This window comes from Kryptolebias marmoratus, linkage group LG19, assembly GCF_001649575.2.
Source record: "Kryptolebias marmoratus isolate JLee-2015 linkage group LG19, ASM164957v2, whole genome shotgun sequence".
Lineage (NCBI taxonomy): Eukaryota > Metazoa > Chordata > Actinopteri > Cyprinodontiformes > Rivulidae > Kryptolebias > Kryptolebias marmoratus.
In genome coordinates, this window is record NC_051448.1 from 7,189,281 (window position 1) to 7,206,488 (window position 17,208).

At 39.2% G+C, this 17,208-nt stretch overlaps 1 protein-coding gene across 2 annotated transcripts in view; it reads left to right on the plus strand.

The window, feature by feature from the left end:
• Positions 1-17,208, plus strand: part of enpp1 (ectonucleotide pyrophosphatase/phosphodiesterase 1) — a 29,522-nt gene that overhangs the window by 8,002 nt on the left and 4,312 nt on the right. For both annotated transcript variants that reach the window (XM_017412058.3, XM_037981656.1), the window contains 16 exons: positions 4,311-4,368; positions 6,201-6,298; positions 6,372-6,451; positions 7,841-7,960; positions 9,169-9,278; positions 9,369-9,434; positions 9,525-9,597; positions 10,379-10,487; positions 11,754-11,885; positions 12,005-12,036; positions 12,174-12,301; positions 14,189-14,258; positions 15,036-15,123; positions 15,831-16,015; positions 16,583-16,622; positions 16,709-16,866. In XM_017412058.3, the coding sequence (XP_017267547.1) occupies positions 4,311-4,368; positions 6,201-6,298; positions 6,372-6,451; positions 7,841-7,960; positions 9,169-9,278; positions 9,369-9,434; positions 9,525-9,597; positions 10,379-10,487; positions 11,754-11,885; positions 12,005-12,036; positions 12,174-12,301; positions 14,189-14,258; positions 15,036-15,123; positions 15,831-16,015; positions 16,583-16,622; positions 16,709-16,866 (1,547 nt within the window). The remainder of the gene's footprint in view (positions 1-4,310; positions 4,369-6,200; positions 6,299-6,371; positions 6,452-7,840; positions 7,961-9,168; positions 9,279-9,368; positions 9,435-9,524; positions 9,598-10,378; positions 10,488-11,753; positions 11,886-12,004; positions 12,037-12,173; positions 12,302-14,188; positions 14,259-15,035; positions 15,124-15,830; positions 16,016-16,582; positions 16,623-16,708; positions 16,867-17,208) is intronic.

Consider the following 17,208-nt stretch of genomic DNA (forward strand, 5'->3'; position numbering starts at 1 on the left):
GGCGGCTGGTGTGTCTACAGTTTACTTTAAGAGACCAACACGTCAACACGTAGCATTTTACAGGGCCTCAATGAAACACCTACCAAGTTTGAAGTACAACGAAGAATTTCTTTATTTGAAAACATCTGTTAAACTAATTGCCAGAGTTAGTAGAGAGACAATCAGATAAAAGATTACATAAATAAGTGCTTTAAGATGCAAAGTCTGTTATGTATTAGTGATGACATTATGAAAGGTGGGTAAACAAACCTTAATACTTTATTTAGACTCGGATTTCTGCAGCAGTCTTCTTTGTTTGAAACCTCAGTGTTAACTTTCCATATGAAGGCATTAACAAGTTTGTTTTTTTATTTTTTTAGTTATAAGTTTAAATCTTCATAAACTGTGAAAGCTTTGGCTGTTACAGCATGAGACAGGCTGCTTGGTTACGCTCGGAGCATTTATCCATTTAGGATTGTTTTAGTAGAGTGGTTAGTGGGTAAAATAATAATCAAAGCGTCACAGCGGCTTTGTGGAGCTACAGAACTGCTGTGTTGTCGGAAAAAAGTAGGTAATGATCCTGCTAAAGTCCCGCAACAGATTCTTTGGAAACTCAAAACGGGGAGTATTTAGGGAAGGACTGAAGGTACATTAGGTCAAGTTACTGAGAAGCTAGATGTGAGGGTTAACCCCTGAGACGTGCTGTCTCAAGTTAACCCCTCACTCTCCGATTTCTGTGCAAAACATGTCATAAACGCACTTTTATTTCCCTCCAACGAGACAGGAATGTTTTCAGCATTCCCTCTGGTTAAACGCTGGCAGCAGCATCAGTATGGTCTTTGTAAACTGCCAGGCTAAAAACGCCCCTCTTCCTTTTTCTGGGGCAGCAGCGGTGAATGTGGGCAGCTGTCTTTAAGGGTGGGGTGCTCTTTCAGCCGACATGAAAGCCACATGGAAAAAATACGTCTTGAATTTTTTTTTTTTCTCCTTTCACTTGCCCAGGCTCCTGTTTACTTGTTTTATTCATGGCCTTGCAGTGCATCTGTCATAGTACAGTTTTCTTTGTGTAGCTTTTGGAAACGGATGACAAGAAACAAATTATCAAAGAGTTTAGTTCTTTTCTGAGAGCAGAGTTTGCCGTTGACTGTAAATCCCAGCATCTTGTCCCCCTGAGACAGAGCATCCCCATGTTCGGTTCAAACCACAATGTTGGTCTCGAGACGGTGAGGAGGGCGCTTCTTACCAACATGAGAAGACTCTCCTTGTCTACAAACTTGATAAATGTATTAGTTGTTTGAAATATGATAGAGAGGGGCCCACAGTTTCCTGACTGGTGTTGCCCTGTCTGTGGGGGAAAAAGACCTTCAGATTAAGTTCTGCGTCAAACTGTGTCGCAGTTTGACGTGGGATTTATTTTCTGCTCAGGCTTTATTCCAACATCAGCGTTTGGACTTTCCCTGGCGTTGTTTTTCCCAAACTCTGTGTTATTCTGTGCGCTCATCCTGGATGTTCAGCTGAAGTCAACCTTATAATCTCCAGAGCCAATCAACCTTTTTACTTTTCTAGATATTGAGTTAAAATTTGGTGTTTTAGTCATCCCCCAACACGTACTCTGAGCACTAAAAAGATCGTTACAGATCTTTGTTTAAAACTTTGGCAATAATTGTCGGAGTCAACGCTGTTTGTTTACAAAACATCTCATAGATCACTGAGGGAAAGTTTAATGAAATTGTCAGAAATGCATCACTGGATCACTGGAGTCAACCCAATTCAAGATGGTTGCCACAGCTAATCAACCATAGCCAACACAAAAATAAAGATATTGAGCTCAGATTTGATGCGGTCGTAGCTGAGAGTCATTCACAACATCTCACATGACACTCTTTTTAAAGTTTGACAAAACAGCTTTAGCTTTTAAGCAAAAGACAATCTTAGTTTAAATCTCTGGCATTAAAGGTGGCAGGTGATATGCATTCCTTCAAGGAAATGTAAGCCTTTATTTATTTTTTATTGTGCCGTCGTTCCTATGATTTTCATTCCTGCTTGGAAGTTGTGCATTAGACAAGTTTAGCAGAAACTTCAAAATCCAAATCAGCCGTTAAGCTGCTGCTTTGAATTGTTTGGTCCACGTTAAGAAAGATGAAAGCCTCATCAGTGATGTTTATAAAAAAAAAAAACCTTCACACGGAGAGACAAGAACCTGCTTTTTATCATCTCAACGCTCACTGGAATACAAACTTATCAGAACTCCACTGGGCTGAGAATAACCCTGTTAGAACAAAAGGGAAGCATAAGGAGCACAGACACATCAGAAAAAGGCCTTTTAACCTTTGGATACTGGAACTGGGCTTTTATCAAGACAGATAAGAAATCTGGAAACACTCAATAGAATCAAACTGAGGGGAGTGGGGATGTTGTGGATGCAGTCCATCGCAGCAAGAAGAACCTAAAAGATAGAAACTAAAACTGCTCCTTCAAGAATGCATGACACCACACAAAGCTCCTCCGGTCGACATTCTGCTACGCCTCATCGATAAGAGGCTCCGCTTTGAAGAAAGTAACATACAGACTTCTGTAGAGAGAAGACAGATGGTTTGTCTCAGGTTTCAACAATCCAACACTTACTGTGACGCCTGTTTTGAGTGTTTTTATAACCATTCACACCCTGAAACATGTGACTTAAGCACATTAGTTTTGTACGTAAAGAACTCTGACCCATTCAGCTCAGAGGAGGGACGGGCGGGTCAGATCCATGTGACTCTGAGGGACAATTCAGTGCGATTGTTGCAACATCAATAGATCGCTAAAACCATCATCAGGACCGAAGACGCCTTCCAGATAAAAGATGAAACGTTTTCAAGAAACAAGTTGACTTAATTCCAACAATCAGGACTGTCAAGGTTGATTAAAAGTATCAAGAGTTCAAGCAGGAAGTAGTAAGTTGCAAACAGGAAAGGTCTAATGAATTTAAATGAAAAAACATGAAGGATTCTGGAAATCCAAAGAACAGAAACCCAAAAATGAAGGATATTTAGGAAGGAACGAAGCTGGAGGCAAAAAAAAACTGAGAGGAAGTAATGACTGTTTAGACGTCAGCCGGATGTCATAATCTGTGATCTCTAAAACACAGAATATTATCCAGATTCTGACTTGCTTTTTTTTTTTACATAAAGCAGAACTTTAAAGCCTGTCCTTTCTCAGAATATTTTCAGTTTAAACTTGTGGCTTTATGTACGGAAACAGAAAAGTGTGTGTTGATCTGCTGCTGAAACGGCTCTGTGGCAGGGGATAAGAAATGACGAGGGAAGTGAAACCCGGCTCATTCAGCTGTCATCATGTTTTCACAACAGTTTCTTGCTTTGTGTACGCACACACACTGATTCCGGGCTGAGTCACCTTCGTCTCATCTGTGGAAATGATAAACAGATTTTCTTCTTGTTCCACTAGGATGTGAATAATTTTACATTGAGACCGTTTCGCTATAATATAAAAACTAAATTGCAGAGACTTAACTTGCATGAAAGCACATAAAAATCAGTTATCTATTTCTAGATTTTTGACGGCAGCCCCATGACTGAACAAACCCATTTAATCACAGTTACTATTGTTTTCTTTAACAAGCAAATCTCCTCAAACTGCCTTCTGAGGCTCAGTGATCATGGGATATTTGTTTTGACATAAACATTAAATTTTATTTTATTTTTTTTTAGAAATGAGAACCAAGTTTGGAACTGTTCTTAAAAACCAAAGCTTTGACTAAAAAAATCATATCTAAAAGTCTGATTTTATTATTGTAATGGTGCTGGTGGGTTCACATCACAATAAGGGGCTCTTTGTAAAGGATTTATTAATGTTTTATAAAGAACTACCAGTCATTTTTAAAACACTGTTCATCGAAGCGGGATCACTGTTTAGAAAAATCAAGGGCTGTACTTTTTTTAATTGAGGTAAATGTCATTTATTACTCGTTGTTTGGCTTGCATTTTCAACCAGAACAAACTTTGTATCTACAAATGGAGGTAACTTACTGACAAAATGTTTGAAAATTAACATGAGCCCTTCAGCTGAATAAATAATGAGCCTTCTTCAGTGTATAAATAGTGCTTTTATAGCTGTTTAATAAATGGTTAATGCTTCATAAAATGTTTAGAAACTTGTGAATAACCGTTACTAAATTCTTTATAAAGGGGTCTTTATTGTAAATTAGTACCTAAACTCTAAATTTATGGACTTAATGTAAATATTTTGTGTTGCAGCTACTTCAGCTCAGGAAAAAAAAATGCAATATACCCAACATTTTTCTCACCAATGTTTTTTATTTTTTCTGACAGGAAAGTCTTGGCTGGTTGAGGACTTCAAGGAAGTTCAGCAGACACAGTGTCCATCTGGGTAATGAAAGCCATATTTTGAGAAAGAAAAGTCACGTCTTGTTATGGATTTGCTGGTTTTAGCTCCTCCTGTTTGAGGGATGAATTTCAAGCTGTTTTGTAGCCGAGAATGAAGCTATTCAGCTGTTTGGAGCTGGAGCGGGTATTCTTCCTGCAGACAGCTTTAAAATGTGAGCACAAGGAAAAGGGGTGATGTTTTTACGTCCCTGTGACAGTTCAGTCTGTCTTCTTTGTGTTTCAAAATGTGTAAATAACCCTAACACTTGTTTTTCCAGTGGTGGAAACATGAGTCTCTATGGAAACTGGGCTAATAACTTTGACTAATCGGCCATGTGTTTGTTAGTAGAGCGAGTGTGTTTTCACGTGTGTGTTGCAGCTTTGGTAAGGGAGTGACCCCAGACAGACTCATCATACAGTGGAAAGAGAAACCAGTTGCTCAAAATTGTGATTATTTTTGGTTTTAAAACAATAAAAATAATTTTACTTCTTTTTTTTGTCACTCGCTTTGCTGGGTTTGGTTTTATTTCTCTGGATTATTCTGTTAGTAGACAACACAAATATTGTTCAGCGTTTTGTTTTTTTTATATTCCTTTGGAAACTGTTGATTTTTATGCATTTTACACGCCGCCACGCCGAAAGGCAGCCGCCACATGGATTTCACTAAATGAAGGAAAAGTTCAGATTGCTTGAAGTAGATGACAGTCATAGTGATAATCAGGGAGAAGTTCTTTAAAACTTAAAACATTTACAGTTCATATAAAATCAGTTAACAGTCCTTAAACCTTTTTCTGTTTTTGTTTTTTTGCTCAATATGGCCTCTAAAGTGACGTAAGTGTATGGGATTAATCCAGACATAAACAGATTACATGAAACTGTGTTTGGATTTCTAAAGTAGAAAAGCTACTTCATGTCGTCATTGTCTGCTTTAGTGTTGCTCATTTTGAACGTGTACAGCCCAAAGTACGCTCAAAATACGCCTGTGTTGTTTTTTTCTGAATCTCAGCTTTAGAAATAAATTAAACCAAAGACCCACAACACACAGCTGGAACTACTGTGTCATCCATTGTTGCTGTTCATGTGTATTAATGACATGGCTGCGCTGACCGTCAGTTCCTCTGGCAGTGCAAAAGCAAACACATAGGGAACTAACACTTCTTACAATCCTCAGAAAGTTCATATAACTGGTCCAAAATGACTCTTTTAACCACTAAAAAAAACAAAACGGATGAAATTTAGAAACATCAAGTTGCGTAAAATTTGCCTGCAGTTGAGTAATTGTATTCTATGTTTGTTGTTTAACCCTTAAATTGACCCAAAGTTACAAGGGTTTCTCTATCTCTCTCTCTTTTGAGGGCTTCAAGAAGGTTAAAGAGAAAATGCATACAAGTAGAATAAATGTCTCCTGCTGAGAGATGATTTCACTTGACATTGTCAAGCCTAATTCAAGAAATCTGGTCCCAAAGCCCCCTGGCATAGGTACGCCTGAAAGCCTAAAAGGATGTGCTCAGGTTTAGTAAAACATGCTGTTTGTGAAATAATCACCTCAACATGTTTACCTCCACAACTTCTAGTTCATCAGCCACAGACAAACGGAGGTACTGTAATTCTCTCAGTTCAGAGCAGGACTTTTTCCTTCGTAGTTTGCTTATTTTTAACTGTTCTTACACAGCTGAGCAGCATCTTCATACAATGTCTGCTGCCAGCCACATGGATGACCTAATCTTGTTTTACTTGTTGGAGATTTTCCATTAACTGTGATGGTAAACAAGGCTAAAATGTTGACTCTAACAGGACCTTTGAGTTATGTTAATGAGGTCTTTTTTTCCTGTTCAGTTTTTCAAGGTCTCCTCTTATCCTGATCTCGTTGGACGGTTTCCGGGCTGAATATCTAAAAGACCACAAGGACCACCTTCCTGTCATCAACAAGATAAGTAAGTCATCAAGTCGGGTCTCTGAGGTTTTTCCTCAGGCGTCCGAATGTCACTTCCTACCTCTGTGTTGCAGGAAACGTTGGCACGACGACGCCGTACCTCAGACCTGTTTACCCCACAAAGACATTCCCCAACCATTACAGCATCGTGACTGTGAGTGTTTTCAGACAATCACGAGTTAATTCAGGGAGCACAAAGACATCCTCTGTCTGAACTGTTTTTGTCACAGATGGAAGAAATACTCATTTGGATTTATTTAACAATATTAGGGGGTTTGACTAAGAGACTATTGACTAAGAAATCATAATGTTCCCAAACAGAGCATGTCAAGCTCTCTGGTCCATCTGTTTTTCTTGCTCTTTGTTATAATTTTGCTTCATCGCGTGTCGAAACGTAGATATGAGACCTTTCGTCCTGCTCATAAACGTCCTCAATGAATGCAGATTTATTATAATGCTGCATTCGAGACGGAAAAACAAAAGTCCTGCGGGTTAGCAAATAGTCAGTCTGCAGGAAAATTCAGTTTATGACAGCGCTCTGTTAGGTTGTAAATATTTAGCTTTTGTTGAGTCTTGAGTGCCTCAAGATAAATTGGGTGTCTGAGCTTTAATGAGAATAAAGACAAGCGCTGTTAAACTGCTGATTATTTTAAAATTCTGTAATCTTTATTCATTTATATCCTTGAGATCTGAACAATCATCTGGATAAAACCATTAAAAAGCACAGAGGGAAAATCCGTTTGATTATTGCTCAGTTTCAGTTCAGTTTATTTTATAAAAAGCATAATACATATTAATGAACATACTGTATATATATCAATGTGCAAAAAGTATAACCGAAGCTAATTTACATCTTCAGTCTCTGTAATGACTCTGAAGGGTCTTTACCAAAGGAATATGGGTTAGATGGGTCAGAGGAAACTGGTTTAGCTTTCAAATACTTCATTAAAAAAGCTGTCTGAAATTAAAACTGCAAGCTGAAAGATGATTTCCAACCAAATGTGTTAAAATATGCTGTTTCTTCTTGAAGTGAAACATTGCTTCCTAACTCTGCTGTTACTTTTAACTCAATTTAAAGGCTTTGTTTACCCCGCAGTGACTCAGTTTCTGTCCACAACAATTTAAAGTTAACTCTCTGTTAGGGCCTAATGGTTTACATGTGCATGGAGAAGAAAACAAACATCTGAAAGCTTCACCGAGTAAATTCCACCTCCTGTTATTTGAAAACGGTTCCCTGTAATTGAAGTAAACTCTTCTGGTTTCCAGCCATGTTTAGGTTCGGGGCGGCCGTGGTATGAAGAGTGATTCAGACGAATAAAACGTGATGTAAAGTGCAAATATGAAGAACAAAAGCAGTGAATGAGTGTTTGGGTGAGCGGCTGAATGAGAAACAGATTGTAATGTACTTTGTGGAACCAAGATGAGGTTAAAAAGCAGCTTTAAATGTGGAGCGATTGTACATTTAGTACTCAAAGCCCCTGCAGCTACAGTATCAAAGCAGCTGCCTGTGACTGCGAATTTATTTCACCTCTCGCTCCTGCAGGGCCTTTATCCCGAGTCCCATGGGATCGTGGACAACAAGATGTACGACGTGACTCAAAATGCCTTCTTCAGCTTAAGGAGTGACGAGAAATACAACCCGATGTGGTACCAGGGAGAGCCAGTAAGTGGATCTGTGTGATGCATAAAAACGAACTTTGGCTCTCGTTGAAAGCGAGGCCAGCGTTCAGCTCAAAAACACTTGTTTTAATCTCGAGTCATGTTGTAATTTTCTCTCCCAGTTGTGAGCTTCTTGTTATAATTATGGATTCGGGTCGTGTCGAAGTGACATCCTGCGGGGACTGAAAGTTGTGGGAAGCTTCTTAAATCTCATTCCTCTTTCCGTATGAAGAATGTCTCCTTTCTAAGGTTTACAGCAGCCACACGACTTTCCAGGAAAGGAAGGAGGGATGGATGACTCCACCCCAGCTGTTTACTGTGCAGGAATGAAGTTTTCTGCTGCTTAAATAGAATAATTAAGCTGTAGATTGGTTTAATGGGTACTGATGTAGACAGATTTGACAGGACTGTGAGGGATTACACTTATCCTAATGGACTGTCTGCTACAGCAGTTTCAGCATTATTCACAAACCCTAAAGGGATAATCTGGTCATTTTGGAAAGGATGTTTTAATATGTCATCAGTTGTGACATCAGTCACAGAGCATGGAGAAAAGGGCAAAAGTCTTCTTGTGAAAAGGCTGTGAACAATTAATGTCTTACCTGTTGTAGACGGTTTAATTCTGACTAGATTGGCGAGCAATCTAGTCATCTAGTCTAGGCTAGTCTGAGAATGGGGGAGACCAAAGTGGATCGCTGCCAATAGCTTCGGTCTTAAAAGTTTTACAGTGGTTCATGCAAAAACTAGTTCTATGAGACTTTATATTACCATTAATTTGACGTTACACCGGTGTGGCTATTTGTATAAAACAAATAGCAGCAGCAGCTAGCTGTAACACTTCCAGCAGAGACATTATCAAATTTGTCATCCATGGTAGGCTAACAGCTAGCCAAATGAGGGCTTGTTTTATATAGTTTTTCAGGCTCATTTTCAAAAATATCATACAGGTGTGATAAACACTTCAGAGGTTATAAAAGGACAGCAATCCAGTTTGGTCTTCGCACATTCAGACTAGCTGTTAGCTCGTCTATCCGGCCAGAATTTCTCCAAACTCAGGGTCATTCAAAGAGCCATCTTCAACAGGTAAGATATTACCTGTTCATAACCTCTCCACAGGATCTCATTTCAGAAGATCTGACCTTTTGACGTTCGTTCTCCTCCTCTCTAATGATCTCTTTTCCTTGTTTTTTATTTTCTGTTCTCCTCCCTCAGGTCTGGATCACGGCCATGCATCAAAAACTAAAAACGGCGACTTTCTTCTGGCCGGGTTCTGACGTCTTCATCAATGGCACCTACCCAAACTTCTTCAAGAAGTATGATTGGTAAGAGCAACTGTGTCGAAATGTGCCTTTTTAAAATGTCATTCAGCTTAGCATCAATCCCTTCACTAACTGAAGCATCTCCGTGTTCAGGAGAATCAAGTTTGAGACCAGAGTGTCGACGCTGTTCGAGTGGCTCGGTTTACCTGAAAGCCAAAGGTTCTGCCTGTTCTTTATCATGATGATGACCAAAAAGAACAATTACTCAGTCAGAAAATCATGAACCAACTGTTGCGTTTCTGATTTCAGGCCTGACTTTTACACTTTGTACCTGGAAGAACCTGACAAGTCGGGACATGAACACGGCCCAAACAGTCCAGAGGTGAGTTATTCACTGAACCTACAGATGAAGGCGGGTTGTCAATTACCCAGAATAATATCTGACTCTGTAAAAAAAGTATGACAGCAGCAATTTGTTTGTTATGAAAAGTATTCAGTCAGTATGCTGAGCTGTGACAGAGCTGTCCGATTGTCGATTTTTAAGAATTTTGGAGAAAAATTACACTTTGACAGTTTGCTCTCACATATTTTAGACTTTAAACTTTAACATATTTACACTTTTTATCAGCTGTCATACTTTTGTGATGTTCAAAATAAACAAAAACTTACATTGTTACTATGCACACTGTGCCACAGGATTTATACTTGCCCTTTTCCTGACAATTTATTTTAAGAAAAGAGCCTAAATTCGTGAATTCAAATATGTTCCTGTAAGGTTTCATTAAAGGTTTTAAAGGTCAGGTTTTAGTTAAATTTATCCAGTGTTTCAGGAGTTATTATGGTGGCAAACAGACACAAGTAAAAAGTTTATTGTCCACCTTTGCTTTTTGGCAGCAGATGATAATTGGTGTATTTCTGCTTTCATAAATTTACAAAATTAATGGCAGATTTAATTTGTTTCCAATTTACTTATATCTCCAAACAAATTTCATCTCATATGGCAAGTTTTTATGCATTTTTCTTATGTTTCCTTTCCTTCATTGATAGTAAAAAGGAAAAAAAAAAAAAAGGACTCAGATTACAGGAGTAATGTTATCTCTGTGTTTATACCTATAAATGTTGTTTTTCACAGAAACAATTTCAGCCTGTTTTTGCTCCCTCAGGTGGTTTCAGCCTTGGAGGAAGTCGACTGGATTCTGGGGATGATCATGAGCGGCCTCAAAACAAGAAACCTGCACCAGTGCGTCAACGTAATGATCGTATCTGACCACGGTGAGATTGTTTTTCACGTGGACAAATTTTTGCGTTCGCGAGGGGTAGGGGTTCATTTGTTTCCAAAGCAGCTTAGTGCATCTTATTTAAATCCCAGCGGTTTCACAGCACTCTATGTATGGCATCTTTATATAACATATAATATGTGAAGCAGCTCTTTGTGGGCTTCAAATGTTTGGTTTGGTTGATTTACTGCACCTGATGCAGGGAAAACTACAGGCCAGGGGCTGTAATGAAAAACGATGTGGGAGTCAAAATTTGAAAAAAACACACTTCTCCAAAATGGAAGATGGTTTCCAAAGCGAAGTTTCTTATGGTATCTGGGGCCCATATGTTTGGCCTTGTAATTATATCAAAGATCGGCGTTCTGGAGTGTGTGTGGCCAGGGCGATGCCCAGCAGAGATCAACGAAAACATCACTTCCTATAGAAGATATACGTCCTAACGCACTGCGGTGGTGATTAGTCTGTTTGTCAGGAAGCAGCTGGGAGGGCTTCACACCCAGAACGCTGTCAGCAGATGGCCGTCTGGAAATGTAAGAATGCAAATCTTTAAGCAATAGTTCATATCTTTTGAGGAGGGGTTCTACAGAAAGGTTACGAACAATTAACATCTATCTTGTTGTTGATAGCTCTTTGAAGGACATCAGTTTGGAGAAATGGATTTAAATAAACTGTTTGTTTTTAGTTAGATTTAAGTTAAACTACATCAAAATGGTACGAAACACGAACAATGAGAAGAAAATTTCATTACTGCCTGTCACTAAAAGAAAAACGGCAATAATGCTTTTAGAGTCTTTGCCTGTGTGGATTTATTGAACTGTAGCGTTAGCAAAATATCTCATGAACCTGGACAGAGTTTAATGAAAATCTCAAAAAGTTTGCTACTTATTAACTCAGTCAACTCAATTCAAGATGGCCAACACAGCTAAGCAATTTTATCAAACACCAAAAATTCTGTAATTCAATAATTTTTATGGATTTTGAGCTAAAATGTGGTGTCGTAGCAGCTGAGAGTCATCCACTACTTATACTACGAGCTCTAACTGATTGAGCAACGTGTGTTTATAAAACTTTGCCATTAACCACTGGAGGTGTCTGTCTGTTAGCAAAATATCTCATGAACCACTGATGATAAGGACTGATGAATTAAACGTGTGCTTTTTAGAGCGATCCGTTCTCTTCCTGCTGAAACCGGTTTCTCCAAGACTTTTCTTGCTCACAGTTGACGCGACCCTCCATTTTGTCCTTTTTGTCTTTTCGACAGGGATGGAGGAGGTGATAGCTACACAGGCCGAGTTTGTGTCAAATTACCAAGAGCACACATCTGACTTCACCATCATCCAAGGCCCGGCTGCTCGCATCCGACCGAAGCGCCTCCCAGAAGAATACTTCTCCTGTGAGTTCTTGTCTGCACAAACCTCCGTTCCATCCTGGCTTTTTATGAAACCTCGCTGAGAGCGAGTTTGTTCAAACCCGGCGAGGTTGACCTTGCTTCTTTTTTTTTTCTGTTCTCAGTCGACTATGAAGGCCTGGTGAAGAACCTGTCGGTATGTGAACTATTCCAAATGCGACTTTTGTGTTGATAGGAAGAATGAAAGATTTTCCGCTCGCGTGACTTCGTGGCAAACAATCCCATCCTCCCTCGGCTCTGTGCTTACGCTCCTCGCCTGTGTGCGTTCTGAAGTGCAGGACAGATGAGCGGCGGATGAGGCCGTACCTCAAAGAAAACCTCCCGAAAAGGATGCACTTCGCTAACCACAAGCGCATAGAGAGAGGTCACCTGTACATGGCGTCGGGCTGGCAGGCGGCGATGTAAGTAACTTATTAATAATCTCAGTTTGAATGATTCTCCATCAGCTCACCGGACTGTTCTGGGTCAAGAATGACTAAAATTAGTTAACATTCCATCAGGTTCTCTCACAGCATTTCAGTCTAATTAAGGTTTTGAGTTGAAGCTGTTGAACCATCTTGATTCTTTTCTTTCTCACACATTCTGTTGTACCGACTTTCTGACTCTTGTGTCCTTTGGTATCCAGAGAATGTCTCTGGTGACTCAATCGCTGCAAAGTGAGGTTTGCAAAGGCAACCCAAATCATCACCCCTCCACCACCGTGCTTGACAATTAGCATTGCTGCTTTGCACTTTGGGTTTTGTTTTGTGTTTTGGTGCATTCATGCCCACACGTTTCCATTTTGGTCCCATCTGTTGTAAAGACGCTGTTCTAAAAGTGAACATTCATTCTTTCTAAAACCAAAGCATGAATGTTCCTCTTGAGGAGAAGAAAAGCCGTTTCCATGGCAACCACTCCGCAACAAGCCTCAGTGTTTTTCTGATTGTTCACCATGAATTTTAATGTTTTATATATATATATATCATCACGGATGTCTGTAGGGTTTTATTTCAGCTTTCCGTTGCGGATGGGTTTCATCCATTATGTTAGCAGACGTCTGAGTGCCTCAAATCAACTAAAGATTTATCTTTTACAGCGGCGCTCCCATTTGTACTTGATCAGTTAATCAATTTATTTGATTTGCAGCTTATTCTCCTAACGTGCATGGAAGCAGGAGATGGGAGCGTTTTGACTGGGTTTTTATTTTTAAAAAAACACATTTTGCTTTGGTGTGTAAAACCTTTGAATTGAGTGATATTTTGCTAACTATTTATCATTTGGTGCTGACTCCATGATCCAAAGATTATCATAATTTGCTAGATGATTGCACCTGTAGGTTTTAAAATAAACATCTGATGCATTAATGTCTTATTTTGTACCGTAACAGTTGGGTAATGTTACTTTCATGATTGCATTGGTAAGAAAAATGATTTGTGTTTATATTGATTTGTTACGAACAGCTCTGTTAAATGACTTCAACAGAGCACTTAAAGCTTAAAGTGACGTCATGGTGCCGTTTTAAATGGACTAGCTGTTGAGTAATGATGGAAACTGAGATGTGGTGTGTGTGAGGACAACTGAGGGCATCTTGCTGAACTAAAACACATTTTGTTCCAACAGCAGAGTTGTCTGGTCAAAGAAAAGGAGTCTGCTTAAAATAGGACTCCCTGTAGGTGTAATGTTGGCTGTTTAGCGGCCCTTTGGTACTATTTTTTAGACATGTTGTACCTTTAGTTTAGCATTATCATGTTTCAGTTTATGTTAGCTTATTTAGCCTTCCTGTACATTTAGTTTAGTTTTGTTTATCCTAGCTCATATGTTAGAGATTGTTAGATTCCTAATTGTTGTTTAGTTCATGTTTAGATGTGTTTAGTTTCATGATTTTATTTAGATTATCTTATATTTCATTTAGATTATACATGATTGATGTTTTTATCTGTATTTGATTCTGTACCTGATTGTTGTTTCTGTGTTGTGAAGCACTTTGGGTCGCCTTGTTGCAGAAAAGTGCTATATAAATAAATTTCACTTCACTTCACTAATAGGAACAATGTGCTACATTTACAGAGGTTATTTATGATTTTAATTGTGTGTAATGAGTTAAACATGTTGAGGAGGGGAAATACAAATCCAACTGTGTAACTGTGGGAAATTCCTTCATGCCGGATAAATAAATGTATCAACATGACACACATGATAAACTTTCCTTAAAACATAACTTTCTGGGTTTATGGGGTTATGTTTTACAATCTTGTTTACATTTGATTTCAATGCTTCGGTCCCTTTTCTGTTTTGTTTGGTGTCCTCAGGAACGAGCAGGAAATGAAATATCGCAGCGGTGGATTCCACGGCTCAGATAACCTCTTCACCAACATGCAGGTCAGAGGGAGGCGGGGTGACGGTGTTTAAGACAAACAGAAAGTTCGTTTAATTTGCTTTAAAACGGGAGTCTCTAATCAGCTGTTTTACCTTTGGCTTCTATTGCATAAATCTAACTACAAATACAAGGTTAATTGGAAGAAAGTATGAGGAAAAACACTGAAAATGCAGTTTCAAAGCACAAAACCTCAATGGCTCTGAAATCAGACTGAAAACCAGTAATTATACCTGTTAGAGGTTTTTTTCCTTCACCTACGCACACTGAGCTTTGGATTTAATGTCACCTTAATCCTCGTTTTCACCACGTGTCTGTGTATGTTTGCAGACAGTTTATGCAGGGGTTTGACGTCAGACTCAGAGCTGCAGACTCGTGTTTAACCCTCCCGTGGCCTTCAGGTCAAACGGACTCAAAGTTACAGCGGCGTGTCTTCCTTTCCTCAGTTACGAGGACTTCAGGAGGGTTAAAAGAAAAATAACAGCTGTCAAAGCGTGTTTGAAGTAGACAGTCTGAAAGCGTCTTTAAATGCCACAGATTCATCCGTCTTCAAATAAAAATAAACTTTCTCATGGCTGAGATCAGTTTCCTGCTTTAGTTCATTTCAAATATTTCTACATCACCTATATTCGATGTTAAATGTTTGACATCGTTTGCTGATGCTTTAAATGAAGGTTTCCGGCTCATGAACTGGTGAACGATGATGTTTAGAGACTATAGTTTGGTGTTCAAACAAACATCTGGAAAGAAATGAATAAAACTGCTTTTTTTTCCTCTTTCAGGCAATTTTTATCGGCTATGGTCCAGCATTTAAGACGAACACAGTTGTGGCCCCGTTTGAAAACATTGAACTGTATAACCTGATGTGTGGTGAGTTCCTTCATCCTCGATTACAGTCCTTTTTTCTCTCTGATGCTGGTGGTTGAATTTGATCATATTTAAGCAGAACTACACTGGCTACTGTTCAATGTGCAACCTGTTAATTTGTCTGATTTATATCAGATGTGGTGTTTGTGTCTCAAAGATCTCTGCATGAAAACCAGACAAAACATATTTTGCATTTCCTTGTCGTGACTAGCAGGACACCATTTTCAGGAAGACGATCTTTCCGAAACGTTAAAATTGTGCACTTTCCAATAATGTTTTAATGTTTTTGACCGCCTGCATTCTGTCCCAGCTCAGAAACATGCTCATGTTTCTGACTTTTGAAAGCCTGGTCTTCTAAAAGTTCGAGCTTTTGAACTGATTTTGTTGTTGTTGTTGTTGTTTTTAATCATAATTTGAACAGAATGATCTGTTCTCAGCTTGCTGAAAATTATCTTGCAAATTTCTGGTAATGATGCAGTAAATTGCCTGCCTTGCCCAGTGCTCAAAAGTGCAAAGTATAAATGAGACACAGCATTTCTTCAGTTTTTCTTTAAAAAAAGATTCATTTAAACATTTTTCTTTGACCTGATTAGTGTTGAACGATCAGTTGTTGTTAGCTCTGAATATAAAAATGAAATTCTCTTGATTTAGAATAACCTGATGATGATCTTGTAGATCACCCTGTGGTGTTTTCCCTCTTTGTTCACCAGACCTTCTTGGTATTCGTCCTTCTCCGAACAACGGGACCCACGGCAGTCTGAACCACCTCCTGAAGAAGCCGGTCTACCGACCCGTGAACCCGGCGCCGCTCTCCCACGACTCCGTCTGTGTGACCTCTGACCCCGTCCCAACTTATGGCCTGCAGTGCAACTGCTCGTCTCAAACCTTTGCGATGGTTTGTTTCTGCCCCACTCCTCTGGTCGTCACATTAGTCCTCTCTTCTGGTCCAGATAAATCGGTTGTTTTGTGGGGTTTTTTGTGGGATCCAGAGGATTTTAAATACTTCTGCGTGCTTTGTGCTTTTTAAGCCACTCGTATCAAAACGTTCAGCTCATTCAGGAGACGGGTGCTGTGACTTTTTCAGAATATTTAACTTTATTTACAAATATTTTCCCCATGAAAATACATTGAGATCTCTTCAAATCCTTCAAAAGCATTGTTCTCTTAGAAATCCCCTCCAGCTTACCTGATTTAGTTTTGTCTTCTTGTGCTTCTTTTAGCTTTTAGCTGTTCTGCTTTTAGCTTTAACAAGTCAGTTTCAAATTTCAGCCGTCATTAAGCATTCAGTTTATCACGTAATTTTTTAATTTCACTTTTTTTTTAAATCCAAGGCATACAATATTAAACTTTAAATGTTTTTAGATTTTATGTTTAAAATCTTTATTCCTGAGTTCTTTTATCTAGCAATCCAAGTAATCATTGAAAAAAAGATGTCTGATTTTTTTTGTTTGTTTGTTTTCAGGAAGCAGAAATGAACACAAAACTTCTAGCAGTCAATTCTGGTGAGTGTTGTTTTCTTTATTTTAAGATTAAACGTGATTTATTTTTAGATATTTTTGGGCAACAATGTAAACGTTCTCCTCTCAAGACAAAGGAACTGTAAATCGCCTCCACCATCCTTTCGGAGCGCCTCAAGTTGTCCAGCTGAACGCCGACTTCTGTCTGCTGTTTCACCACGATTACCTCAGCGGCTACAGCAAAGACCGCCTCGTGCCGCTCTGGGTGTCATACACCATTCCACCTCTGGTGAGTCCACAGCTTGGAGCTTTCTGTCATGTCTAAATTTAGTTGATCAGCCGAGGTTGTCCCGGCTGTATTTGTTCCGCGGTTACGGTTTGGCAGCACATTGGAGGATGTTGTTCAGCGTCTGAATCCCTTCTCTGAGCAGCTGGTACTCATCTTCGCTGCTGATCTGGGCTCAAAGGAGTCTTGTCTTTCTAACGATGTGGTTAAGCCTTCGTGTAAATCACAGCTTCGGCTAAAGCAATGTATTCCCAAAAGAATTTACACTCCAACATTATTCTGTCTGAATGATTGAGCAAGTGGATGTGGTGTCCAAATACTGTACAAACAAAATATACCCTGCAG